This window comes from Onthophagus taurus, chromosome 1 (genome assembly GCF_036711975.1).
Source record: "Onthophagus taurus isolate NC chromosome 1, IU_Otau_3.0, whole genome shotgun sequence".
NCBI lineage: Eukaryota > Metazoa > Arthropoda > Insecta > Coleoptera > Scarabaeidae > Onthophagus > Onthophagus taurus.
In genome coordinates this window covers 89809-117323 of record NC_091966.1, presented here as the reverse complement: position 1 = coordinate 117323, position 27515 = coordinate 89809, and the positions used below count along the sequence as shown (strand labels likewise).

Here is a 27515-nt window from a genome sequence, read left to right as displayed (position 1 = left end):
AAAAACTCTGATCACTTATCAGTCATTATTGCATATATTAACCTAAAACCTTTCATCATGTTAAGGCGGTTTTGGCTTTAGTTCATTATGTTATGGATCTTTTGACTAATCAAGCCAAGGTCGATTGCAGTCACTGAGCATCGGCCTAAATTAATATTATATTAACCTGAAAGTGGTCATCATATTATGGCGCCGGGGGCCGCAACCGACCTCGGCTATATCGCGTGAAGTTGTAGTTTATGATTAATTAAGTCGAGGCTTCGTGATTAATATTATATTAACGCTAGCAACCTCGGTTTTGTCACATGGATTAATATATGAACCTGAAAGTGGTCATCATATTGTGGCGCCTCAGCCGCAAGCGGCTTCGACTTTATCTCATAGATCTTTAATCATCATACAGTTCGCATTATTCTTCACTCAACATTTTGTAACTATTACATAAAAAACAAGAGGTTTCTCAATATTCTCAACATACTGTCGTTTAATTCAGATTATAAATGTTACTTTGTTTTAGTTATTTTATAACACGTATAGGTAATACGTAAATAACGCAAGGTTTAGATAATATTTGATAAGTACGTTATCATCGTTTTGATGTCGATTGTATCAATGGGCGCAACATTAGTCGTGGCCAAGATCTTGTAGACGAAACGATACGAACGGTGAGTTAAAAAATACTATCTCAATTAAATTAATAGAGTATTTTTATGTATATATTTTTAAATAATTCAAAATTATTTCTTTTATTTTCGGATTGATTGGAATTTTTTTATTTTAAAAATTGTTATATAACGACAGAATCTTCGTAGATTGTACGCGATAATAATTTATATCGGAGACAGCCTTTAATTTTATTATTTGACGAGATAGTATCGGAGTTTATTAGTTAATGGTCTGGCGGTGATTGATTGTTTAACTCGGTATTTTTTCCCTTTTTTAAAACCGACACAAACATTACGTACTCATTTCGTATGAATTTTTAAGTTCTTTGGAAACTTGTAATAAAAACAGGCAATCTTATCTTTATTACTGATTGATGAATTAATGCAATGTTTAATGAGAAATCAAAAATTGCGTTCAATACACAATAATTTTCGAAATTTCCTCTTATGAATAAATATTCAACTTCCTGCAAAATTATATAATCGATGTTATCACAGCAAATAAAAAAGACAAACTAATCTTTATTTAGGTAATGGTTTATGTAATTTTTCGCAAAAAAAGTAAAATTCAATCAATATATTTTGTGTTTATAATTCAATAAATCTTAATTCAATAACTTATTTCACACTCGAGTATATTTTTTCTTCACCAAAATGATAAAGATTTGACCCGTAACATCGCGAATATGCCAACCACTGGCATTATACGTTGACATTAAGAGGGAAATGTATCAATCTATTTTACAAAAATAACAGAATTTTTTCATTTATTACAAAGCTGCCTGAACTCAGGCATTTACATTTTACTCACACATTTATCAATACATAGTATTAATTAATTTTTACAAGAATTTAATTTACTTTTTGTAATTCGCTACTGTAATGAAAGCTATAACAGTACTCAAACGGGTGCTGTAATGAGACTCCTTACAGCATCCGATGCTGTAATGAGATTTTAGTAACATTTTATGGAACCAGTTCAAGTTGGTGACATTGGGTCATTAATTTTTCTAGTTGTCAATGTGACAATTTTTGTCTATGGATGTTTAAACATGTTCTTAGCATCGAATACAAAGTCCACAATGATGAGGACATTGACTCTGAGCAATTTCTCTTATTTTGGGAGGTATACATCAAACATTTTTTTCAGGTGAATATATTTTGTGTTTTGACAGCTTCTAATTGTCAATTCAAAGTTTCTATTTTCAAGTGTTCCGGTGTTACCAACTGCTACATACCTATTTCCCTACATTGCCAAAATTGACTTTATTTTTGTTAAAAAAAAGTAGCATAAAAAACACGTTTCATAAGACTTAAAGCACTCATTCATTAAAAAACTCGTGGCTTCGCCACTCGTTTTTCAACTTGAATTCGTGCATTTCAAGCGTGTCTTACGAAACTTGTTTTTTAATATACTATTACAATACCTTGTCATTTTATACATACAACCCCGGTAGATATTTATTCTGAAACTACTATTGGTGCCAAAAGTCAAGACCCCAATTTAAAGATCGATATCTTCGCAACAGTGCTGAAGATTTCTATACGAAACGCGGAATTTAAAGGAAAAAGTACCTACTTGAGGAAAAAAAAACGAAAAATTTGATGACCGTTGCGCAATTCCTGGTATATTTTCAACAATAACGATATGGATTTTCGTCTCAAGCCTATCGTAACTACTATTGATGGTCGGCCAATTAGTTTCAATTGCAGAAAACTAAAATATATAGTTATATAGGCTACTAATTTTAAAAAATTAACGTTCGAACCGTTTTCGAATTAGATAGAAAACTTCACGCGGACTGTATTTCCTTTTTCAGACCTATATAACATACTTTGTATCAAACGTAATTTTGGAGATGAAGGTAACCCATATCTTCAAGATTTTAGGGCGTAAACCAAAGATGTTGGTCAATAATAAATTATCTATGATTTCATCTGCGCATTAATAACGACAAGGATTATTAACATACCAATAAAGACAAAGAGTATGGAAAATATATTTGCATAAGAAAGGAGGATATCATTGACATTAAAAGCCAATGATGATTATAATGAAGTTTATTAGATCGAAACCAGCAGAAACTACAAATTTTTGCATTAATTGATAATGTACTTATTAATTATACAATCAAAGAACTAATGGGGTTTGAATCAGTTATCATCTTTCGTAATTATAATCATGAATACAATTGTTAACCGTAACAATGAAATAACAATAAGAAACACCTTTTTGTGCAGTGTGATACACTTAAATATTTTATTGATGCCAGTAAAGTTTAACGTTTATATTAAATTTCTTATGTAAAGGACTGCTAGAGTAATAATTCTTAATCCAAATTACCTTTGTGACATTAACGAACAGATAGAGTGCAATTTATCGCGAAGTAATTCATTATTATCTAAAGCCACATTGCATTTTTTTGCTGATTCAGGAACTTTATAGAAATTACGTAAACGAAGATATAAATGTTTCGTATTTTATTAATTATTTGTAAATTTATTATTAAACATCCCATAAAATTAAGGTTTTTACCGCTTAAATATGCTAATTCTCAGCATTACACTCATAGATTTATTCACTTTAATTACAACATTCTTCACAAAAGTCTCATCTTTAGGATTTAAAAACAAACAATATAATCCTTATAAATTCCCAATTGATAATAATTTAAGAGGTTTTGAAATAAATTCTTTACTCAAAGTAAATATAATAATAGGAAAAAAATTGAATAAAATTTATAACGGCAATTTTTTTTTAATTTCACTTTCGTTTTGAAGATAGTATTAGCAATAATAAAGAATAGATTAATCTGTTGATCTTTGCTAATGTTTACTGCTGCTATTTGAAGTAACACTGATAAAAATTATCAATAAAGTAACATTATCAATGACGTCTTCGTTTGTAGTATCATATTCATTAAGGAAATTGTCATAACAGTCTAAAGGAATTTTCTCAATTTATATAGATTATATTCTGTTTAAATTAGCAAGAAAAAGTTTTACGTCTCATTTAAAATTACAAAGTTCATTATCGTAATTATTGATCAGGTTTTCTATGACTACAATGGCAAGGCTATTAATATTAGTATGTCGCTTCCTCACTAAAAAGGGATTATTAACTTCTTCAAAACCTTAATGTTTGCTTGGAAAGTTCCAAAACTTGAAATAAATATTAATTTTGTATTCTACATTGAAACCACTTTTTAATCGAATTAGATCATGACGCCTTGGCCTTATCTCTTTACAATTATTTTAATTATTATTATTTATTATAAAGGTTTGTATGCGTCCACGGTTTTATTAGGAATAAAACTAAAACTAGAACTTTTGGATCCAATGTTGCAAACCTTTTTCAGAAACAAATTCAAAAATGACAAAATTTCTAGGACCTAACAGTAAATTCTTCTAGGTTCGGCTTAGCTCTACATCATCCTCTCTATTCATGTTCAGATGATTCATTGATCTAAGTAGTTGATGCTATGATCTTCCTTGAATGATTATTTTGTGCCATTCCTGGACATCAAAATGATCGTACCCGAATCTACTAATCTATGGATCCAATATTCCTCGAAGATATATTAATTTGTTCTTACCCAATATTATCGAAGGTCTAATTTTTTCTTTAAAATTTCAATAAATATTAATTATTATAATTTACAAAATTGTTTTAGCTAATTTTATAATTCATAATATATTTTTGTTTCATTTTAAAATATAGTAGTATGAGTTAACTTTTAATTTAATTCAAACCACACCCGTTCTTTTAGAAATTTTTTCTGAAGAACTGGAGAAACCAAGCAAATAAAAACTATCTTAACTATAAAGTTAGAGAAGTCTCCTCTCGTTTGGATCGCAAAGAACGACCTCAAATTAAAATCTACGCGTATAGCGTTGTGTATCGTCGTCGCTTTCGTCGTCGAACTCCACACTTCGCCTACTCTTCGAGCAGCAAATCGTTTCATTCGCTCGCGGGAGCGTCGCTTGTCGAGAACGTCGCCGTTTTCGTAATTTTATCCTTTCGTCATTTTCATCATCGTCTCTATAAAACGAAATTACACTTTCTTCGCGCGTTTCCAAGTTTCGCTTTTTCAATCAACGATGCATTAAAACAACCATTTAAATTTTATTGTTCTAATTTGTTTGCTAATTTATCCGCCGGTAATAATAATTACTTAAAAATAAATCGATTTGTGGGTGAAATTTTCGTATTTAATTAATTTTATATTTAATTTAAAGAAATTGAAGAATTATGGAAACATCATTAAAAGATCGTGATAAAGTCGGAGTGCAAGATTCGGTTTTGCTAGAGGACTACACCAACGAGGACGTCTTCGTGAACAATTTGAAGAAACGCTTCTCAGAGAACTTGATATACGTAAGTGATAATAATAAGTAGTTTAGTTACGTTTTGGTGCTTAAACAGTGCGTTTAAAAGAAAGGTTTTTATTTTTTATAAAGAGGTCGGTGTCGGTTTTCTTGCGCGTTCAGCACCGGGGACAACCTTGGCAGGTTGATGACAATGGGTTTGTGTGTGGGACGACACGACATGGTGCGGTGTTTCTTCGGCCGTTTTACCGTTTGTTAATTCATTCAAATCGATTTCTTCCTGCTGAGAAGAGAAAAGTTTTTCCTCGTAAAAGGTTGTTTTATGTTACGGAGAAGGTTGATGTGAAAGCTATTCTATTATAATGAATTATTGTTTCTTAAGAATTATTTTTTCAGTTACTAATAAGGCTATTGATGATAAAGAGATAATAATTTCATTATATTATCAACTTATCTTTATTTACACAATATCCGTTATTAGGGTTATTAAAAACTTTTAAGCGCACCATATTTCATCATGGTTTAGCGAGTTAATTATTATATTGGGTAACAGCAATTTTTTTGAAACTTCTTACATTAATTTGATTTTGTTGTTTGGATCATACTTTTTAAATTAAGAATTTATTAATAAGAAAAAAAGTTCCAAGTCAGTCGTCGACCTGAATTAGAGTTTGCGGACAATAGATGAGAACAGTGAACTTTTCTTGTTCATGGTGGTAATTAAAAATACTATAACATCATTGATACCGATTAAAATAATGATATTATTGAACCACTACAGCATGTAATAGTTACATCACGTACTTACGTACTTATCACATGTATCAATTTTAGAGCTACGATTTGCGGACAAGAATCGCATCGAATGTTTGTTGAAACTTACGGTGAGCATGCTCTTTGGTAAATCACAGAATGCAATCAATCAAAGTGTGATCTATTATGATGTGCTGATAATACAGGAAATGTCGGTAGGTTTTGATCGATTTGTGTCGAACTTTGCGTATAAATTGATCAAAATATAAAAGAAAGCAATACAAAGTGATTTTCCTTGATAATCACACGTAGATTCTTTGACTAGAGGCGTTTAGTTGGGAAACTTTCCCATGCGGTTTACTCACTACGGTAATCAAAGTTTGTTTCGTCTGATTACTACTCGTTTGCGAGATATAGCAGGAATATTAACAGGATATCACAAGATGATGTTGAAAGATGTCGGAGATGATAACTAGATAGACGTATTGGTAGACGAAGGAGGAACCCGGTAATGGAAGACTATTTTTAAGTACATACTGTCACCATATAACCTGTACTTCTGATTATCTATTGCTTGCACCTAAATCATGGAAGCTATTGCAATCTTCTTCTATTTAATTTATAGATGGTGTTCATTATTTCAATGAATTTTTCATAATTTGAAAAAGTATACGTGTACAGGTGTCCCGTTAAGCGTACGGAGCGGCTGTATCTCAACAACGGTAAGGCCTAGAGGTTTGGGAAAAAAATCTTTATAAGCAAAGTGGGCAAGAGAAATAGCTGGAAATTATTTTGAAGTTCGTAATTCGACCGCTAGGGGGCGTAACTGCATTGGGAAACATAAAATTCCCACTATCTCAGAAAGTTAGACGATGAGCTATAACTTTGACAACATCATTTAGTAGCCTGGATAATACCGCATCGCTTTTGTTTTGCAATATTTTTCATATCTGTCATAATAAGGGAGGGGGAGGCCAATGCGTTTTCAAATGTTTACATTTTAATATCTCCTGGACCATTCAACCGATTTGAATATTTTTGGTCTTGTTTGAAAGAGCATTTCATGCTCTTTTAAAAGATATTTTCAGTAAGACCGCTTGGTTTAAAACAAATAAGCTAGAGGGCGTTATCTGCAGCGGTTACATATTTTTGTGATTTTTGAAAAAAAGTTAAATGGAACGGTACTATTTACTTCACAGACCGTTAATCACCATAAAATTTGCTAAATATTAGTGAAAACCGCATCTCGATATCTCCATCCATTCTCGAATTATAAAAGAAAATGTTAAAAATTCGTATATCTTAATCGGATCAAGTTACCTTAGGAAACAAATAAGTGACAACAAAAATTTTAGTATCTAGAACCTTCCTCCACACTTTATCCAAGCTTAGAACTGCTTCGAAACTACTTTTGAGGCGTGTTGAAAAGCCAACGGATCAATGAAACATCAACAGTGATAATAAAACAAAATAAACCGAAACACTTAGAATAACTTAAATTTTTGGCAAAAATAGCTCACTAATGTTCGAAATGTCTTACATAAACCTCGATGCATTTATTTAATCTAGTTTCGACGAAAAAAAAGCGCTGCTAAGTCTCTTCCCTGGACACGTTTTTACTGGTATTTAGTGTTTTGTCATATTTTCCCTGGTTATTGGTTTTTCTTGAAAAGTCAGGTCGTTTAGTCTACCCAATAGATAAAGGGGTGAAAGCAATGTGGGTTTTGCTCGAACCAAGAATGCATATTATGCAAGTTTACATCAGCTTGTGGACAGATGCTTCATGCATCCATAGCATTTGTGATAAAAGGTTTGGATTTGCCCAAATCATATTTAAAAGTCAATGGTAATAGTTCAGTCTGTTATCATAATCGGTATCTGTTAAGGCCTGATGTAAAACAACGTGGTGGAGATATTATTCTCTTGAGAACTCTGATTTACGAATTCATAGAGACGTCTGAATGGGCTATACGTTGCCAGTTTTCCGTAATCTTAAAAACACTTCTAGAGAAAAATGTCTTTCGTTGTCGTAATTGCATTGCACATTTTTGCCATGCAGTTGCATCGTGTTCGAAACATTGAAAATAAATCATCATACGCTCTATCATACGCTTCTGCGTTAGTAAATGACATGTTTACAGTTACCATGATAATGTGATTTGTTTTTCTCGATGAGGTAACTGGATCCGATTGATGGCACTCGAGTTTTTAACATTTTCTTCTATAACTCGAGAACGGGTGGCGATATCGAGATGCGGTTTTCACTAAAATTTAGCAAATTTTAAGGTGACTAAGGGTCTGTGAAGTAAATAGTATCGTTCCATTTAACTTTTCTTTAAAAATCACAAAAATAAGTAATCGCTGCAGATAACGTCCTCTAGCTCATTTGTTTTAAAGCAGACGGTCTTACTGAAAATATCTTTAAAAAGAGCATAAAATGCTTTTTCAAACAACACCGAAAACATTCAATTCGGTTGAATGGTCTAGGAGATATTAAAATGTAAACATATGAAAACGCATTGGCCTCCCCCTCTCTTATTATGACAGATATGAGAAATATCGCAAAACAAAAGCGATGCGGTATTATCCAAGCTATTAAATGATGGTGTCAAAGTTATAGCTCATCGTCTAAGTTTCTGAGATAGCGGCAACTTTATGTTTCTCAATGGCAGTTACGCCCCCTAGCGGTCGAATTACGAACTTCAAAATAATTTCCAGCTATTTCTCTTGGTCACTTTGCTTATAAGGATTTTTTTCCCAAACCTCTTGGCCTTACCGTTCTAGAGATACAGCCGCTCCGTACGCTTAACGGGACACCCTGTATATTCAATTTATATTTCCCGGAAAATACAAAAGTACATACAAAAAATAAATAAATAAATATTAAGTTATTTTTTATTAAAAACTAAATAATTTTATTTTATCCTCATTTCGATAAAAGTAATTAATAATCCTCTTCAAAAGTCATAAATCAATTTCCATGGCATTGTCTATCCGGCTTAAGATAGACAATTTCGATTCATCGTGGCACAACTTCGTGCCAAAAGGTCGACTTTGCCCATCTGCCGTGATGCTCGCAGCGATTAGGGTGCAGTCCATTAATTAATTTACATGTAAATAGCACAATGCCGATGAAAATATACAGGTCGGAGCAGGTGACAATCGTTAGAAACGGCTGAAATTTTAGAAACGGTTAAAAATCATTAAAACAAACTTCGAAACTATTAAAGATAATGAAAAACCGTTAAATAGCTTTACGACAACGATTTTCAAATGTTTATGTTGATGGATCTTAATTTTTTCGTTCTAAAGTAGTTGTTGATTAGTTGTATAATATGGTTGGAAGCTACTTAAAGAAAAGTCTGAAAAGGGCTAAACGCTATTTACGCAATAGAATAATAATAGAGATGATGTGTATTGCAAATATTTATTCAATGTAAATATGTAATACATGATAAGATGATCTAAACTATAATAAAATGCATTTGAATGTTTATCTAAGTTATTTTCAAGGAATTATTTATCGTTAAAATCTTGAGTCTCAAAAAAGAGATTATTTTATTCAGATTAAAAAATTGTTGCAGACTGACTCACTGTTGTAAGTATAAAAATAAAATATAATTTTCATTGAAACTTTATGCAGGTAGAAAAATAAAAGTTAAATGAAATTATTCATCATTGCGGACTAAAAAAGAGTATTCTGTTGATGAGTCAATGTATGACACAATCGCATCGTTTATTCAAGATTAAAAAGTTCACAAAAGATATTCTTAATAATAAAACATTTTTATTTCTTGTAAACATTAGAAAAAACCGTTGTATTCATTAATATGCATCAGTTTCTGGTGATCATCATATCGAGTAAACCTATTTTCCGGTATCGTTAAGTTGGCAATCTCGTCACACAACCGAACGGCCGACTTCCGGCCGTTCTATGCCGTTAAACTGGGTGGACAAGGAAATCATCGCCGATATGGTCTTCGCGCCAAGCCATATGCCATCCGTTCGCACACACATACGTAAGACCAAGACAACAATTTATCAGGTGGTCCGTTAATACCCAATTCAATAAGAATTAACCGAAAGAAATGAGACGCTACGTCTTCTATTCTTTCTATTACTTTCTCCAGATCGTATCGTCATCTTATTTCACTACGAATACATTGGTTAAGTTGCTTGAGGTTATATATAGAGAGGTGAACGGTTCATTATTATGGTTTTAGATCTTTAACACCAACGTACTTAAAAGAGTAAACGAAAGAGGGAATGAACGTTTATTACGGAACGAAAAAGTTATTATTATAACAAAAATAATGATAAAACTTTAATTAGTACAAGATTTTTTTACAATTACACAGCATCTGTTTTTTATATAATTTCCAAAAGTAACTTTTTGGGTTAGTCTCACGTAAACAGGAAATTTTAAGATCTGATCGAGAATTTGGAATTTTTTCTCGGTAGAAGATATTTGTTTCAATTATTATTGTTAGATTTTATATTATATTGGTTAATTTATATTAGATTTGATAGGTTTATATTATATTAGTTCATTTATATTGGATTTATTTGTATCGCCTCATTTGTTTAGTCTAGATTTGAAGTGTCTCGAGTCGCAATATTAGAGTCTTTTATCGCATTATTTATTGGGTGGAGTTAAGTGTGGGAATGCGTTGGGGTATTTCGGTGTTTAGGTAAGGGTTTTTAGTTATGACCTAAAATAAAGAAGGAGCCTGCGAGCTCAACTCGTATCAGTCATTCAGTCTTCGATTTAACACCCACCGAAACAGTACCCCTTCAACACACGCGGAGCAAGGCTCCCTATATAACTAATCGCAATTTATATGTATAGTTTAAGTGAAATTAATAATAAAGTTTATGGAAACGTAAAACCAAGATTTTGTTGTTAACCAGCGCCCACCAGATAAAAATAAATAATCATAAATGGTCCTTCGAGCCGGATGGGGAAAATATAAGAAGATTTAAGTGTTTTCGGTTCCTTGATGCGGCGTGTAAAATTAAATTAAATTCGACAACGTTGGCCCGCCAGTTACGCAGCTTTTTGGAGAACATTCGCCAGGAGTGTTCGAAGACCGAATTTCTACTTCATGCAACTCCCAACAAATTCGAGATAGAAGAAATTCGTCCATCACGTACTGGAAGCGACCAACGCCATTGAAACAAGTACCGTAAGTCCCTTTACTTTCTCCTTTATCGTTCTCAATCTGAAACTTGTCAATCGCGATCATGAGTCAGTCAGAAAATTTAACTAAAAAACGAGGTATTGTCAAGGGCAAACTCACGAATTTTGCGAAATTTGTAATAAAATTTGAATCAAATATCAGAGAAAGCGGTATTAATCAGGAACTTTCGTTAGAGTTAGAACAAAGATACAATCGGGCAATTAATCTTATCGATGAGTTCGAGGAAATTCAGGGTGAAATAGATTTGTTAAGCGTTGATGGCGAGTCACAAAACGCGGAGAGGGAGACATTCGAGGCGAGTTTTTACGCAAATACGGCTAAAGCTAAGCGAATTTTGACAAATAGAAATATATGCGCCGATTCGTCGTTCATTGTAGGACCTTCCCCGGATCAACATGTAAAGCTACCGGTTATAGATTTACCAAAGTTTGACGGTGGTTACGACGCATGGCTAGGGTTTAGAGACATTTTCGAATCATTAATTCATAACAACCCAATGATCAACGACATTCAAAAATTTCATTACTTACTGTCGGCACTGACCGGTAATGCTCGTCAGGTTATCGAAAGTTTAGAATTGACAAATTCTAACTATGAAGTCGCTTGGGGGTTGATTCGCGAGCGTTATGATAACCCGCGGATATTAATTCATAATCACGTTAAGGCATTGTTCGAAATTGAAGGGGTTTCGGGTGATAATCCACAGCAGATTCGAAGTTTTATTGACGACTTTCGTAAACATCTGCGCGCGTTAGCTGCACTAAATGAACCTACGGATAATTGGGACACGCTACTTATTTATTTAGCCGTGTCGAAATTGGACGCTGATTCCAATCGGGAGTGGGAAAGGAAAAAGTCCGGTTTAAACAAAGCGAATTTAGAAAATTTGTTAGGGTTTTTGAAAGAACGCGCTGATTTATTGGAAACTTTGGAAAACGGTTCGGGTAAGCGGATAATCGATAAATCAAAACCGAAATCAAAAACGTTTTTGGTTGCTAATTCGGGTGTTAAGCGTTGTGTAAACTGCAATGGGGAACATTACATACAGGAATGTTCAAATTTCACTAAACTTACGGTTCAGGGCCGTATAGACCGGGTCAAACAATTAAAGGTGTGTATGAATTGTCTTCGGTCGGGACATTTTGTTAAACAATGCCGTTCGAGCTCTTGTAAACGGTGCAATTCTCGTCATCATACCTTACTTCATTTGACGCACGATCGCTCAGATTCACCACCACAACCAACGACATCCACCCAAGCACACAGTCTAAATTTCGCACAGCATGCAAATCATTCAAACATCTTACTCTCCACCGTAACCGTTCACGCATTCGATAGACATAACAAAAAACATTCATTACGCGCACTCTTGGATCCGGGCAGTCAAAGTAGTTTTCTTTCGGTAGAAGCTTGCAAACGGTTAAGGTTGGCTAGAACAGCAACAAACGTTAATGTAGCAACAATAAATCAAACACAGTCAACAATAACGAGTACTTGTTCATTGCGAATACATTCACACTGCACGGATTTTTCACTTAAGGTTAATTGCTTGGTTATAGCAACAATCGCGAATGATTTACCCAATTTTGAAATAAACGCTAACACTTTAAAAATACCTACACACATTCGCTTGGCGGATCCATTGTTCAATAAACCCGATAAGATAGATATGCTGGTCGGGGCTGATTATTTTTGGAATTTGTTATGCGTTGGGCAAATCAAACTTGCAAAAGGGCCTATCATGCAAAACACCCGTTTGGGGTGGATCGTTTCGGGGCCGATACAAGCGAGCGCGGCACATTCGGTGCGGTGCAATTTAATTTATAAGGATGACAATTCCGTAATAAATAAGCAGTTGGCGCGGTTTCGGGAAGTCGAGGAGTTTGAAGGGTTAGTTCACTCATCGAAAAATGAAACATTTTGCAAAAATCATTTTTATAAAACCACTAAACGTGCAGAAGACGGACGATTCATTGTTTCGACACCGCTAAAGAAAGGTTTAGATTGGTTGGGCGAATCGTATAAAGCCGCGGAAAATCGTTTAATGGGTATCGAGCGGAAATGCAAACAAAATCGTGAATTCGGTGAGCAATATCATGCATTTATGCGAGGGTATTTGGAGTTTGGTCAAATGAGAAAGATTGTTGATACGCGCGAGGGTTGTTACATAACACACCACGGAGTGTTAAATGAAAATAGTGCCATCACAAGGATCGTTTTCGATGCATCATGTCCTACGTCAATGGGATATTCGCTTAATAATTGTCAGATGGTGGGACCCATATTACAGCCTGACTTGTTCAGTGCCTTGAAACGGTTTCGGGAATACGCGCACGTAGCTACCGTGGAGATACCTAAAATGTACCGTGCCTGTTTAATCAATCCAACCGAACTTAGTAAAGAGTGTTTTATTGCCGCTCTTTGGCGACTTTCAGCTAGGCGCGGGAAACCGAATCGAATGTTCTCTGATAGCGGAACTAAGTTCGTGGGTGGTAATCGCGAATTACAGGAGCTAAGTCTGTTCTTGATTGATAACTCTAGCGAACTCAAAACACCGATTGAAAACGCTTCTAATAGTTGGTTGAATACTCCCCCTAACTTGCCACACCTTGGTGGATTATGGGAAGGCGGTGTTAAGTCAGTAAAAATTCATTTACGTCGGGTTACCGGCAATGCCTCGTTTACGTACGAAAATTTGTATACATTACTTGTTCAGATTGAGGCCATCCTTAATTCCCGGCTATTAACCCCATTATCCACCGATCCCAACCATACGACTCTATCAACCCCGGCACATTTTCTAATTGGTGGGAAACTTACTTTCCCACCAGATCCAGGTTTGAGTCGCAACAATGAAGACCGCTTATCGCAGTTCCATCGCGTCCAGCAGATTCAACAACATTTTTGGACCAGGTGGTCCAAAGCATATTTGTCTGAGCTGCAGAGGTACTACGACTGGTCTACGGGTGACGCTAACTTAAGGTTGGGCCGATTGGTGTCAATGAAGAAAGATAATTTGCCTGCCTTAAAGTGTCTTAAGGGCCGAATTATACAATTGCACGCTACGCACACCAAATAGGATCATCAAAAGGGCCTGATGTGTCCACTACCAATAGAATAGCAGTCTTGGGTTTCATTGATGTGATTGCGTGAATTGTGTGTGCGCGCGATTAATCACTCAGTCGTGTAAATTTAATTTTTCGATTTTTTTTCATACATTTTGATGTTGAGTCATTATTGTTAATTTGTGTTTTTATTTGTTGAAAGGTAGTTCTTTCAAGGCGGGGAGCATGTTAGATTTTATATTATATTGGTTAATTTATATTAGATTTGATAGGTTTATATTATATTAGTTCATTTATATTGGATTTATTTGTATCGCCTCATTTGTTTAGTCTAGATTTGAAGTGTCTCGAGTCGCAATATTAGAGTCTTTTATCGCATTATTTATTGGGTGGAGTTAAGTGTGGGAATGCGTTGGGGTATTTCGGTGTTTAGGTAAGGGTTTTTAGTTATGACCTAAAATAAAGAAGGAGCCTGCGAGCTCAACTCGTATCAGTCATTCAGTCTTCGATTTAACACCCACCGAAACAGTACCCCTTCAACACACGCGGAGCAAGGCTCCCTATATAACTAATCGCAATTTATATGTATAGTTTAAGTGAAATTAATAATAAAGTTTATGGAAACGTAAAACCAAGATTTTGTTGTTAACCAGCGCCCACCAGATAAAAATAAATAATCAATTATAAATAAACAGTCACTGCGTTGAGTGGAGATTGCCCAAGATAAGCAGAAAATTACGTTAGAAAGAAAGAATGTTCAAAGATGATATTAAACATCAATTTGTAGTAAACATTTTATCGTGCAATATATTTCACTCAACATGATAAGGTATTAATACGTTGATAACACCCATTTTTGGTCACCCGTATATGTATGGGATTCTTTAATTTGACATTCTTGAACAGACAAACAAGAAGACGAAGATAAGGAACAAACTTTTCTAGGGGACGTGAGTGCTAAAATACGAAAATAAACACAATTTCTAGGAGAATAGGAAACATTATAGATCGTAACAGGATCAAACAAGCGGAAATGGCGAATTTTTAATAAATTTTACCGCAAGCAAAAATGTGACAATAAATCCAACCTAACTAGATCACGTCTTAATAGATAAAAAGGGTAGCTACTGGCATCTTAGATGTAAAAACATGTAGAGGCTTAGACCGCCTGTTAGTCTAATGCAAATTCAGATACATAATCTTAAGAAACAATACAAAGTATCAAAATCCTAAACGAATAAATTTCAACAACCTTACAAACGTGAAAATGAGGGAAAGTTTTGAGGAAGAAATCAAACAGTAACTGATGAATACTCATACTAGATCAATTATAGAACAGTAGAATAACATTAGAAGAATAATAATAGAAGCGGTAGAATTCTAGGACATGTAACTGCGAAAAGAAAAACAACTAATTGGTTGACTCCTGAATTGGACGACTCCTGCTATCAATCTTCCATCCTGATAACGGGTCCCGCACACCGTAGTCTCATAGTTGGATATTTCGTGGTTATACCTCGCTCTCCAAAGGTATTTCTTTATAATGCGATCCCAAATTCCTTCAGAGCTAAGTTGAAAAGAGTCAAGACTAGCCCATCTCCGTGTTTCACGCCTTGTGTTATTTTAAATAAGTCTCTAAATATTTGTTAGTCTAAAGAATTAGGCAGGAATCTCCATCTTATACATGATCTTATAAAGCTGTTCTCTGTGTATGCTGTCATATGCCTAACGAAAATCAACAAAGATGTTGTGAACATCTACGTTGTGTTCCCAAGCTCAGCGTTGTGTGGTTGATCTGCCCTACCTGAAGTTTGCCTGGTATTCGCCAAGCAAGGTCCCTATGATTGGTTGCAGCTTGTTATTGAGGATTAATGACAGGACCTTTTATTCTGCACGCAGCGACATCCCGCTATAGTGAAAACACCTCAATTTATCACCCCTGTTATGTGTTGGATATATTATGCCTGCTTTCCATTCGTCAGGGATCACGTCTTGTTCCCATATTTTTACGATTACTGGTTGTAGCTGTCTGTATAGTTGGCGTCCATTCACGGATTCAAGTCCAAGTTCAAACGCATTCAGTTTCTTATACCCGAAACAAAAAAATTTAGCATATCCGTTGAGTTGTTTAATATTTGATAACTTAATACGTCTAGAATGCATGTATTGCTTATAATTTCTCAGAAAATCATGACCAAACCAAGTGACGTCAATGTTAAGACGAAAATTTTCAAATAAACAAGCTGTTGTGTCTTAAAGTTTATAACATTATCTTCTATTAAAAAGAGTACTTAAAAAGATAAATAGCATTGTGAAAGTAAAAACAAGTATACATTTGTAGTATTTGTCATCGAATAAGCGTGACAATGATGTTTAAAATTAGACATGCAAAACTTTCGCTCTTTCTGTATTAGCAATGGAAATAAACAATTTCCCCCTCGTACACGTTTCAAACTTTGGTTCAATTTAAATTTCTCCTTAATCCACAATGACGAGTGAAACGATACTATAGAAGTTATGTCGTGAAACCTTAGTTATCCTATCGACGAAAAAAAAAATAAAAAAACTTCAACGAAATACGATATCGTACACTCGAATTTCTATGTTTCCGAGTTCGTTTATGATTTAATACGCTTGTCAATAGATGATTTACAATAAAATTGTTGTAAAAAACTTACTGTTACCGATAAAACATTTTTATAGATACAAAAAGTGTACTTGAAGTAATTTAAAATTTTAAACCTGTTATATTATTACAACTACTAAAAGTAGAAAGTGGATTGGATATTATAATCTAGAGGTAGATAAGTACTCTCGTTCATTAAAATAACTGCGTAATCTTCTATTATTGGAAATCGATTAAATCGTGATGTTTAAATGGGATTAAAATATTTTCAGAATGCCATCACACTTAATTTGATTAATTTTTTTCTTAATTTCAGACATATATTGGACCCGTAGTCATTTCAGTAAATCCTTACAAGGAATTAAATATTTACACGACATCTGTAATAAAGGAATACGAAAATAAGCATTTCTTTGAGAATTCTCCACACGTGTAAGTAATAATTTTTGGGTTACAGCCTTGATTGAGTACCTAGTAAAAATAAATTTCGAAATTCGCAGTTTACACTCTATAAACACTATAACTAATATAATCTAATCTATAAGATAAAAAAATATATTAAAAACATGTTTTAATGAAAAAATCTTTGATATTGCGAGAATTACTAATCCATTGAAATTTTGTTTCAAATATGTTTACTACAAGTGTTAAAGATTAATTTTTATTTTCAGTTTTTAAAAACATATATAAAAAATTGATTATCTACATCAAATGTTTGAAAGTCCAATAACTGCTTAATAATTTAGCAATAACATCTTTTATTTTTACTCTTTCATTTAGGAAGTAGTTAGAAAGGATTGAATACGCTCTTTCACGTATAATTTTATGATTATAAAACTTTTGGAATGAATCCATGATTACTTAATATTGTACAATTCAGTAATCACATCTTGTATTTAGAATGTCTTAATTGCAAAATAATATTTTTTTTTCTATTCCTATTACATAAATCGAACCGAGTCGATTTATAAAAAGTGGAAGAATCTCATGGAATCTGTTTTAAATTCGCGACAAGGAATTAACTGAATAATTGAAAGAAGACCATTTCATTTTCAATTAATGTTTATTTTATTTATTTATATTTTTTAATTTAGAGAACAACAAATAGACAGTTCGGTCGCTTCTGTAGATTTACAGTCTTCTGGGCTGTAATATCTACCTTTCTTTCCTTAAGCTATTTCTTCTATTATTTCTTGGTCACGATTGTTGAGTGATTTTATATTCACGATACCTATTCGCAGTGTATGTTTTTCTTTATCCAAATACTTTTTCATCTTCTTCCGGAAATTGCTTCAATAAGTCTTATAAAAAAATAATGAAATTTAAAATTGCCAATAAACATTTACTTCCAACGGATATACAGGGTGTCTCAGCGAGACCGGTCATTAGACGTTTCTGGGGTTCTGGTGAAAATAAAAATTTGAGAATTCAGACTTAAGTATTATCAATTACGATCTCTTCGACTAAAATATTTTCAGATTTCTTGCACTTCCGGTTATACCGGAAGTCGCCACCTACTTAAATTTTTTAAATGGAACACCCTGTATATTTTTACATATTTGGATTTGTCTGTTTTCATGGTTTATAAATAAGTTTACTTTTTGCAATTTGATTCGGCCGTTCTCGAGTTATTCGAATTTTTCTAGAAAAATCTGCTCCAGCAGACATTTGTTCAAAAAATCAGAGAACACTCAATTTTTGGGATATCAATTTAGGATTCAGAATATGCTTAAACAACATGATGGAGTATGTTTTGATGCCGAGAACGGCTGTCTAGAACGTTTGGTCACTTTACTATGGCACGTTAACTTTTCAAAATTTGAAAGTACCATAACTTCATTTTTTTAAATGGCACCCCCCATATTTTATTACTTAGTCGTCTTCGGCGTCTCATTCTACATCTTTTATATCCCATATGTCCCATACCTAACATTAATAGTTTGGGAGATAATTAGGGTTTTTTGAAAAATGCACACATATCATATGGATATTTAGCCTAGTGTGCCATGAAAAACAAGCCTTCTCAATGAGTTCTTGTTAAAGACTCATTTGTTTACTTGATGCATGTGAACAAATAATTATCTGTTATGTCCCTTAATATTAGAACTGAAAAGAGTTAAAATCGATAACAATAACGAAAGTACTATTTACACAAATCAAGAAATTCTTAATTTATTTTTTATGCATAAAAAGCGCGACAAAGTTCGTAGTATGATTCCTAGATCTTCTTTGGCAGCTCGAATTGAGGTGTTGGCACTGGGCTCGAAATAAGCCAAGGCATTCACCTCTTCCGTTGCATTATCTACTACATTTTTTGGTCAGTTTAACACTTGATTAATTCGTCCAAAATGCAAAAAATTTGCTTCTATTCTTTTATATTTATCTTTTGTCATCGGAGGTAAATGCGAATAATTTTCATTAAACATTCTGCAAGTTCTACTAAGAACTTTGTCGCACTTTTCGTGCACAAAAAATAAATTATGGATTTCTTTATTTGTATAAACATTATTTACGTTATTAATATCCATTTTATCTGGTTTCAGACTCATAAGCATCAAACAACGTAAATCAGACTTTGACGTTTGTCAATAAGTCATTAAACATTTGTTTTCCATGGCACACTAGGTTAATATCGATAAGATATGTGAGCATTTTTCAAAAAACCCTAATTATTTCTCAAACTATTAATGTTAGGCATAGGACATATGGAGTATAAAAGATGTAAAATGATACGCCGAAGACGACTAAGTAATAAAATATGGGGGGTGCCATTTAAGAAAATGAAGTTATGATAGTTCTAAATTTCGAAAAGTTAACGTGTCATAGTAAAGTGACCAAACGATCTAGACAGCCGTTCTTGGCACCAAAACATACTCCATCATGTTGTTTAAGCATGTTCTGAATCCTAAATTGATATCTCAAAAATCGAGTGTTCTATGATTTTTTGAACAAATGTCCGCTGGAGCAGATTTTTCTAGAAAAAATCGAATAACTCGAGAACGGCCGAATCAAATTGCAAAAAGTAAAGTTATTTATAAACCTTCAAAACAGACAAACCCAAATATGTAAAAATATACAGGGTGTTCCATTTAAAAAAATAAAGTAGGTGGCGACTTCCGGTATAACCGGAAGTGCAAGAAATCTGAAAATATTTTAGACGAAGAGAACGTAATTGATAATACTTAAGTCTGAATTCTCAATTTTTTATTTTGGCCAGAACCACAGAAACGTCTAATGACCGGTCTCGCTGAGACACCCTGTATAGAGAAGATAACTTTTTTAGATTGTAAACGTTGCATGATTTATTACAAAAAATACTTAACATAATTGATAATCTAGATTCATTTGATTTATGGCGTGCAAGTACGTGCGAAAAATTTTAATATTCAATCCGTAAATTCCAAAGAAATTTACCTACTTCAAAATAACTTCTCGTCGATTTATTTTAATTTTTTTATTTCACTCTAGATTCGCGGTAACCGATGCGGCTTACACATCTTTAAAAGAAGAAAACATCGATCAATGCATTTTGATATCAGGTAATTAAGATAAAATTCGATAAAACGTACCAGAAAGATTACTAGACATTCTTTTTTATTTTACTTTTGTCGTTTTATGGGCTTTTTGCGAAATTAAAAGAAAAAAAAGGGTCAAGTTGGGTTGGTTTTCTTGTCATCTTTCTTTGGTGATTCTGTTTTAAATAGTAATGATATCATGAGGTCTCGTTAATTTCAAGGCGAGTCCGGGTCGGGGAAGACCGAAGCCTCGAAGAAAATCTTACAGTACATAGCCGAAGTGACGGTTCACAAGGGCGAAGTCGATAGGGTCAAGGACAAATTGTTACAGTCGAATCCGGTCTTGGAGGCTTTCGGAAACGCTAAAACAAATCGAAATGATAATTCGAGTAGATTTGGGAAATATATGGATGTACAATTTAATGTTTTGGTAATTTTTTTAAATAAGATAATAAAATAATTTCAATAAACTTTTTCATTTGAACTAAGGGTGATCCTGTTGGAGGTGAAATTCTTAGTTATTTATTGGAAAAAAGCAGGGTGATCTATCAAGTTGCTGGTGAAAGAAATTTCCATATATTTTATCAATTATTATCTGGTGGATCGGACTCAGAATTAGAAAGCTTAATGTTAAAAAGATCAACAAAGGAATATCATTACCTTCATGATAACGTAAGTTAGGTATCCCTTTTAAATTTTTGTTTAAGTGCTTTTGTTTATACGTTAAGTAATAAAGTCGCATATGTTTTGAATATTACTCATCATGCGATCTATTTTTAACCGACGATAATTTGTTTTTTAATAACAACAAAATTTATTTTAAAGGAAAACGCTCATGTTGATTCGTTAGATGATAAAAAAGGCTACGATGAAGTCCGTAAAGCTTTAAACATAACCGAATTTTCAAGCGAAGAACAAACCTCGATGTTTAAAATAATCGCAAGTATTTTACATCTTGGAAACGTAACCTTTAAGGAAGACGAAAATATTACTAAAGTCGAAAAGATGACTCCAATCGAGAATATTTCTAAATTAATTGAATGCAACGTTGACAAGATCGTTCATGCTTTAACTCACAGAACGAGAGAAGCCAGAGGAGACGTTGTAGTCTCTCCTTTGGATAAAGAAATGTCTATTTACGCAAGGGATGCTTTGGCGAAAGCGGTTTATGATAGACTTTTTAGTTGGCTCGTTTCGCGACTAAACGATTCGTTAATGACTGACGATATAAGAAGGATTCGGGTCATGGGTATATTGGACATTTACGGTTTTGAAGTCTTTCAAAAGAATAGGTAATTTATTTGACGGTCAATAAATAACATAAATAATTATTTTTCTTTCATTTAGTTTCGAACAACTTTGCATCAATTTCTGCAATGAAAAACTTCAACAATTATTCATCGAATTAACGTTACGATCCGAACAAGAAGAGTATTTAAAAGAAGGAATCGAATGGCAACATGTTGAATATTTTGATAATAAAGTTATTTGCGATTTAATTGAAGAAAGACATAAAGGAATTATTGCTTTAATGGACGAGGAATGTTTAAGGCCGGGAGAACCAACGGATAAAACATTATTAGCGAAAATGAATATAAACTTAGGCGGACATGATCATTATCTTTGTCATCAAAGAGCAGATATTCAAACTCAAAAAATTATGGGAAGAGATGTAAATAAATTACATCAAAAAGCTAATTACAAAATCTAATTCATACTTCTTTTAGGAATTTAGACTGCAACATTACGCTGGACCAGTAACATATAGTATTAATTCCTTCATTGACAAAAACAACGATTTACTTTTTAGAGATTTAAAAGAAGCAATGGCTGCATCCAAAAATTCTATTGTTAGTTGTTTATTCCCTGAATCTGAGTTAAACTCAAAGAAACGTCCCGACACTGCAATTACTCAATTTAAAAATTCTTTAAATAATTTAATGGCAATATTAAAAACGAAAGAACCGAGTTATGTTCGTTGCATAAAACCAAACGATTATAAAAAAGCCGGAGTATTTGACATTGATTTGGTAAAACATCAAGTGAAATATCTTGGATTGATGGAAAATTTGAGAGTACGAAGAGCTGGTTTTGCGTACAGAAGAGCTTACGAACTCTTTTTAAAACGTTATAAATGTTTATCCAGAGAAACGTGGCCTAATTATCGAGGACCAGCTAAAGAAGGCGTTCAAACTTTGGTTGCTTGTTTAGGTTATGATCGTGATGAATACAGGATGGGAAAGTTAGTATTAAAAAAATTATATTAATAAAAAAGATTTGATTTAATTTTAATTTTAGGACAAAGATTTTTATAAGATTCCCAAAAACTTTATTTGACACAGAAGACGCCTTCCAAGCTAAAAAACATGATATAGCAGCAATTATTCAATCAAAATATAAAGGAATACTTCAAAGAAGGAAATATTTAAAAATGAGACAAGCTGCTATTATTGTGCAAAAATATATGAGGAGACATTTGGCTAAAAAAGAAGCTGAAAGAAGAAAAGCTGCGGTTCTTGTTATTAGAAAGTAAGATAATTTTAATTAATTAATATCATTTTTTATTTATATTTATATCTACTATCTCCGACCATCCCGGTCCAGCGATCGCGTTCTTCACGTCGCAAATTTGATCCTCATGGCCTCCTTTCTCAAGTCTGAGTATTCTGCCTTCATCCATCCACCACACGTGGTCGACCCACTGCAGCCTTCAAAGCTGGATGAGGTCATTGAAGTCACCAGAGATGTTGGTTCCCAGATATATGAAGTTATCCATTCTTTAGATCCTCATTAGGTTATTATTAGATCGTGTCATTAGGTTTATGTCTTTATGACTTAAAGGTGTCCCTTAGGGATCGTTCTTTAAGGGTTGCTGTAAGCTTATTATAAAGTTTATCCTTAATTCTTTCACCATTATCTTTTGTGGGGTCGCGGACATAAATAAACTTGTACCCAAACTCGTGTGGAATTAATTTTCTTTTTTAAATAGATTCATTAAAGGATTTATAACAAGAAATGGGCCAGTTAACGACTGTAACAAAGATTTCGTTGAAATGGCAAAACGGAATTGGTTGATAAGACTATCAAAAAGTCTTCCAACGAATATTTTAAAAAGAACCTGGCCACCATGTCCACACAGTTGTAGAGAGGCATCAGCGCATTTGGAAAAATATTACGCCTCTCATATGTCAAGGGTCTATCGCAAAAAATTAACCCCCGAAAGAAAATTGGCATTTGAACAAAAGATTTTGGCTGAAAAATTATTTAAGGGTAAAAAAGCGAATTATCCCGAAAGTCTTCCGCATTGGTTTGTAACTAATAGATTATCAGCGCCTGATATTTCGATTGATACCATTTTGGATGAGAAACAAAGGGTAATGAAAAAATATATTGTTTTTTTATTAATTTTAATTTAAAATTTATTTTCTTTAAAGTACTGTTCACCTGTTATAAAATACGATCGGCGTGGCTTTAAAGAAAGGGATCGTATCATGGTGGTTACTAACAATTCATTTTGTTTAATCGACCCTAAACCAAAACAACTAAAAATGAAACATAAATTTCCTTTGGATAAATTGGAATTTATTATTTCACCAGAATTAAATAGCTTCGTATTGGTAAAAATCCCAGATGAAATGAAAAAAGCTGATAAGGGCGATTTAATTTTAAAAGTGCCTCATTTAATCGAAGCGTTAACTTTAACCGTTGACATCACTAAGAAGCCTGAAAAAATTATTTTTGCTAAAACTGACACGTAAACAAACGAAATTGCAAATTAAAAAAAATGATATTAACATAATTTACTTTTAGGATTGAGTATGTTAAACCAGGTAAACCTGGCAAGATTGATTTTAGTGTAGGAGCCCAAGAAAACTTTTCTAAAGATAAAAAGAGTGGAAATTTACTTATTATTAGTCGTAGCACTGTTAGTCTTAATAATATTTAATAAAAACATAATGAAAAGAATATCTATTGGATTTGGTAAAGAAAAAGAACTTGGAAAAAAGATATTGTTAAAACTGTGCCATTTTAATGTTCAAAAAAATTTCTTTTTGTATAGATGATGGGAATGAAATGTATTATAAATATTATTATTCATTTTATTTAACTCAGATGAAATATGTTTATATTTTATTTAATTTTATAATTTATGTGTTAATAAAATCGTTATAACTACTTTGTATTGCAACTTTATTCATTTTTATACTCCACTGTTCAATATTTTTTTGTTCTTTAACACGTAGGCTTATTTCATAAGTTTTTTTACACATATACATCATTCTGCTGAAAATAAATATGTATCAACTACTTACAACCACCGAGAATATTGAGTTATTCAATATTACAAGTTGGTAACTTACAAATGTAGCTTTTGGAGGTCGCTAACAGGGTCTTATTTAAATTTCTTTTTGTTCTCTAGGTATTGTTAAAAAAAATAAAAACCATAAAAAAATTGATCTTTTCAAAATTAATAACCGATAGACTGATAGGTACACTTAAATAAGTACTAAACATTATATTATAACAATAGTTAATCTTTAACCAGCTTTAAAACTTCAATTATCTACAGAGTGTTTCTAAATAGTCGAATTATTTTCGAATTTTATTTACAAGAGAATTAATGGGACAGTTATCTGGAGTTAATGCTTTTCTGTTTTTGATAAAACCAGATTATTAACTTTCAAGAACTTCTAAATATTATAACGCTAAAGCCACAAATTGTATACGAAAGAAAAGATTAAAATGTAGATGAAAACGAAAGAGAAGAGGCATCTCCAACGTTCCAAAAGTAATTAAGATGCATGAAGAAATAAGTTGGATATACCCAATGTCTGGCATATTATGATTTCTCGTTTATAAAAGGTAGAAAGATAAATTCGATTATTTGAAGCCACTCTGCATAATAGTAAAAACAATATTTACAATGCGAATAATTTTTCTAAAACACATTCTATACTACATCTTTTTCCCCTTTTAAACACAAAATTGTTACATGTTTAAAATTAACACAAACAGGGATTCTTAATAGCACATTAAGTTACGTTTTAAAAACAGCAAATCGAAAACTTTTTTATCTCCTACTTACATCACATTTTTGACATCGTAACTTACAAAGAAAAACATCCGGGTGTCAAATTTATAAAAAAATTAAATTTGAAGTAAACATAAGGGTATTGAGGTTGGTACTTCAGTATTTGTATTAAACCAATATTAAACAATACGCTCTGTAATGTTTAACTAAATTTAAAATTTTTCTGAATTTGACACTCGGAAGACGCTTCTTTATTAGCGAATGATTGTAACCCAACCGATTTTTCGGTTCGGTAACGATTTATATTCAAATTTGTCTTACGAGTATTCAATAATGTTTTTTTTTAATTATTTTAATTTATTCATTTAACCTACAGTCACATAGACAGGATGCGAGTTTAAATCGGTCGAAAACCAGGAATGGCGCTAGCGTTTTTTTCTTTTGTATCGAGATAAAATTTGGTAAGTACAAGTCAACGGAAATATAGATCTTTTTTTTTCTTACGAATACAAAAATATAATCGCTATGTAAATCTAGCAACAACTTTTACGGTTCGGTTCACTTACATAATCGGTCGAATCGATCTTTATTTTTTTGCACTAAACCCGTTTGTTTTTTATTGAATCATCCGGGCAGTTGATTGCCAAGTTTGAGAAGATTCGTCTTTGGTAAAGGGTAACGTCTCATACTTAACGTTCTTTCTAAAGGATCCTTTTCTTCAACTGGATAAGATGTTGTCCTTCTTGCTGATCTAAATAAAAAAAATGACGATTCAAAATTAAAAATGTAGTATAAATAAAAGTAAATAAAAGTAGGATAAAAAAATGTTATTTTTAGAATTTTTTTGTCATTAATTTCAGTTTTAAATTATATTTTATTAGAAGTAAGCTCTTTCTTCTTTAATAAATTTATATTAATTTGTATGATTTATTTTGGTGAAGTTTTATTTATCACACCAAGAAGAAAAGAAGAACACAACTAAGCGACGACAAGTAATTAACGTAAAAAAAAATGGTGCGCAAAGGGTCGAAATACAGACACAAACTGAAATTGGGTGCTCAGCAAATGTGACATAATTACCGTTGCGAGTTAGTACGAACGTTATACGTGACTAATGTACACCTTGCGTTTCAGAAAGCCCGCGTTGCGGATCGGAGATGGGTTGCTTGTATCATGACTGCAAAATTTCCAATTATCGACATCATTTTTATAATTATTTTGGGCACTACATTATCATTACAATTTCAAATAATACAAAACTAAATTTATATAATTGTGCAAAATGTTACGAAACATGAAGTATGCCTAAATTTTTGAAATGTTAACTAAAAAGACGATATCAATGTGCTAGCAGAGTTGTATTGACATTATTTTTCTATATAAAATTATTAGTGAGACAATAGAACTGCATCGAAGTTGCTTAGAATTCATGAAGTTCATCAAAGTTGGGTTCAACTTTGATGAACGATTTTGCAGCATCAAGAAATAGCAAACAGTTAACATGGTGCATGCATTTACGCTGTGACATGAAATGTAGCTGATTAATCAATTTTTCATAAATATACAGGTGTATCTGAATGACGTGCCCAAACTTCAGGGGTGATTCTTTAGGCAATTTTAAGGGTGCTTTGATGTATGAACCATGGGTGTAGTTGTTGGAGGGGTGTAGCCCTAAAGCTACACCCCTCCAAGAATAGCGGAAAATTTTAGTTTAATTTTTTTTTCTCAAAAACCATAAACGCTAGGAAAATAAAATTTGGGGAATATGTTTAACTCATAATAAGGCACGTTTTGACCCTATTTGTACTTTCAACCTACCCTTCTAAACTACTAAACGTAACCTAGATTTTTTCTATAATAGATACATTGGAAAAATTTCAGTTATATAGATAAAACAATTCTAAACTTTTTTTGTCTCTCTGATGTTCTTCTAAAATTTAATAATTTCTGAGAAAAAAATAATTAACTACTGTTAAGTTGTAGAGTTGTTAATTGAATGTTGGAATGAATTTTTAATGAAAAAATCTTAGTAAGCTTTGCAATCTTTGTCAGAAATATTTTTGACGTTTAAATGTCAGTGGTTTTCTTACTATTATTATTGTTTTAATTAAAATTTTGAAACGTTGAGTGAACGAGCGTACATGCAATAGAACTTTATTAAAAATTAATTTGAAAAACAATAATAATAGTAAGAAAAACACTGACACTTAAACGTCAAAAATATTTCTGACAAAGATTGCAAAGCCTACTAAGATTTTTTCATTAAAAATTCATTCTTACTTTTGATCGACAACCGCGTTGTTTAACGAGCAGTTTGCTTTATTATTTT

General features: G+C 32.7%; 2 protein-coding genes across 11 annotated transcripts in view; one reads left to right on the top strand and one right to left on the bottom strand.

Moving 5' to 3' along the window:
* The first annotated feature begins 20 nt into the window (after positions 1 to 20).
* Positions 21 to 24330, top strand: LOC111415561 (Myosin 61F). 2 transcript variants are annotated; one of them, XM_071201387.1, is made up of 13 exons: positions 21 to 665; positions 4905 to 5043; positions 16956 to 17071; positions 20108 to 20178; positions 20376 to 20584; positions 20644 to 20826; positions 20980 to 21446; positions 21502 to 21826; positions 21882 to 22396; positions 22453 to 22683; positions 23144 to 23528; positions 23589 to 23908; positions 23965 to 24330. In XM_071201387.1, the coding sequence occupies exons 2-13, from the start codon at positions 4918 to 4920 to the stop codon at positions 24098 to 24100; spliced, it is 3084 nt and encodes a 1027-aa protein (XP_071057488.1). In that variant the 5' UTR covers positions 21 to 665; positions 4905 to 4917; the 3' UTR covers positions 24101 to 24330. The 2 variants fall into 2 exon arrangements, with proteins under 2 accessions (XP_071057488.1, XP_022903060.2); XM_023047292.2 differs by lacking the exon at positions 21 to 665 and adding an exon at positions 4627 to 4826.
* LOC111415573 (retinal degeneration B) overlaps positions 24329 to 27515 on the bottom strand; it is a 24768-nt gene continuing 21581 nt past the window's right edge. For 7 of the 9 annotated variants that reach the window (XM_023047311.2, XM_023047309.2, XM_023047316.2 and 4 more), the window contains one exon: positions 24329 to 25937. In XM_023047311.2, the coding sequence (XP_022903079.2) occupies positions 25811 to 25937 (127 nt within the window). In that variant the 3' untranslated portion in view covers positions 24329 to 25810. Of the gene's footprint in view, positions 25938 to 26266; positions 26364 to 27515 lie in introns of all 9 variants that reach the window. The other 2 variants (XM_023047314.2, XM_023047315.2) reach the window with 1 other exon arrangement.

What these genes read in the sequence shown, in the direction of transcription:
- LOC111415561 (XM_071201387.1), top strand. Translation starts at nt 4,918, where the DNA reads ATGGAAACATCATTAAAAGATCGTGATAAAGTCGGAGTGCAAGATTCG. An exon ending in GAAGTCTTTCAAAAGAATAG is followed by an intron (nt 21,447 to 21,501) that starts GTAATTTATTTG and finishes TCTTTCATTTAG; the next exon opens with TTTCGAACAACTTTGCATCA. An exon ending in ATTTTTGCTAAAACTGACAC is followed by an intron (nt 23,909 to 23,964) that starts GTAAACAAACGA and finishes ATTTACTTTTAG; the next exon opens with GATTGAGTATGTTAAACCAG.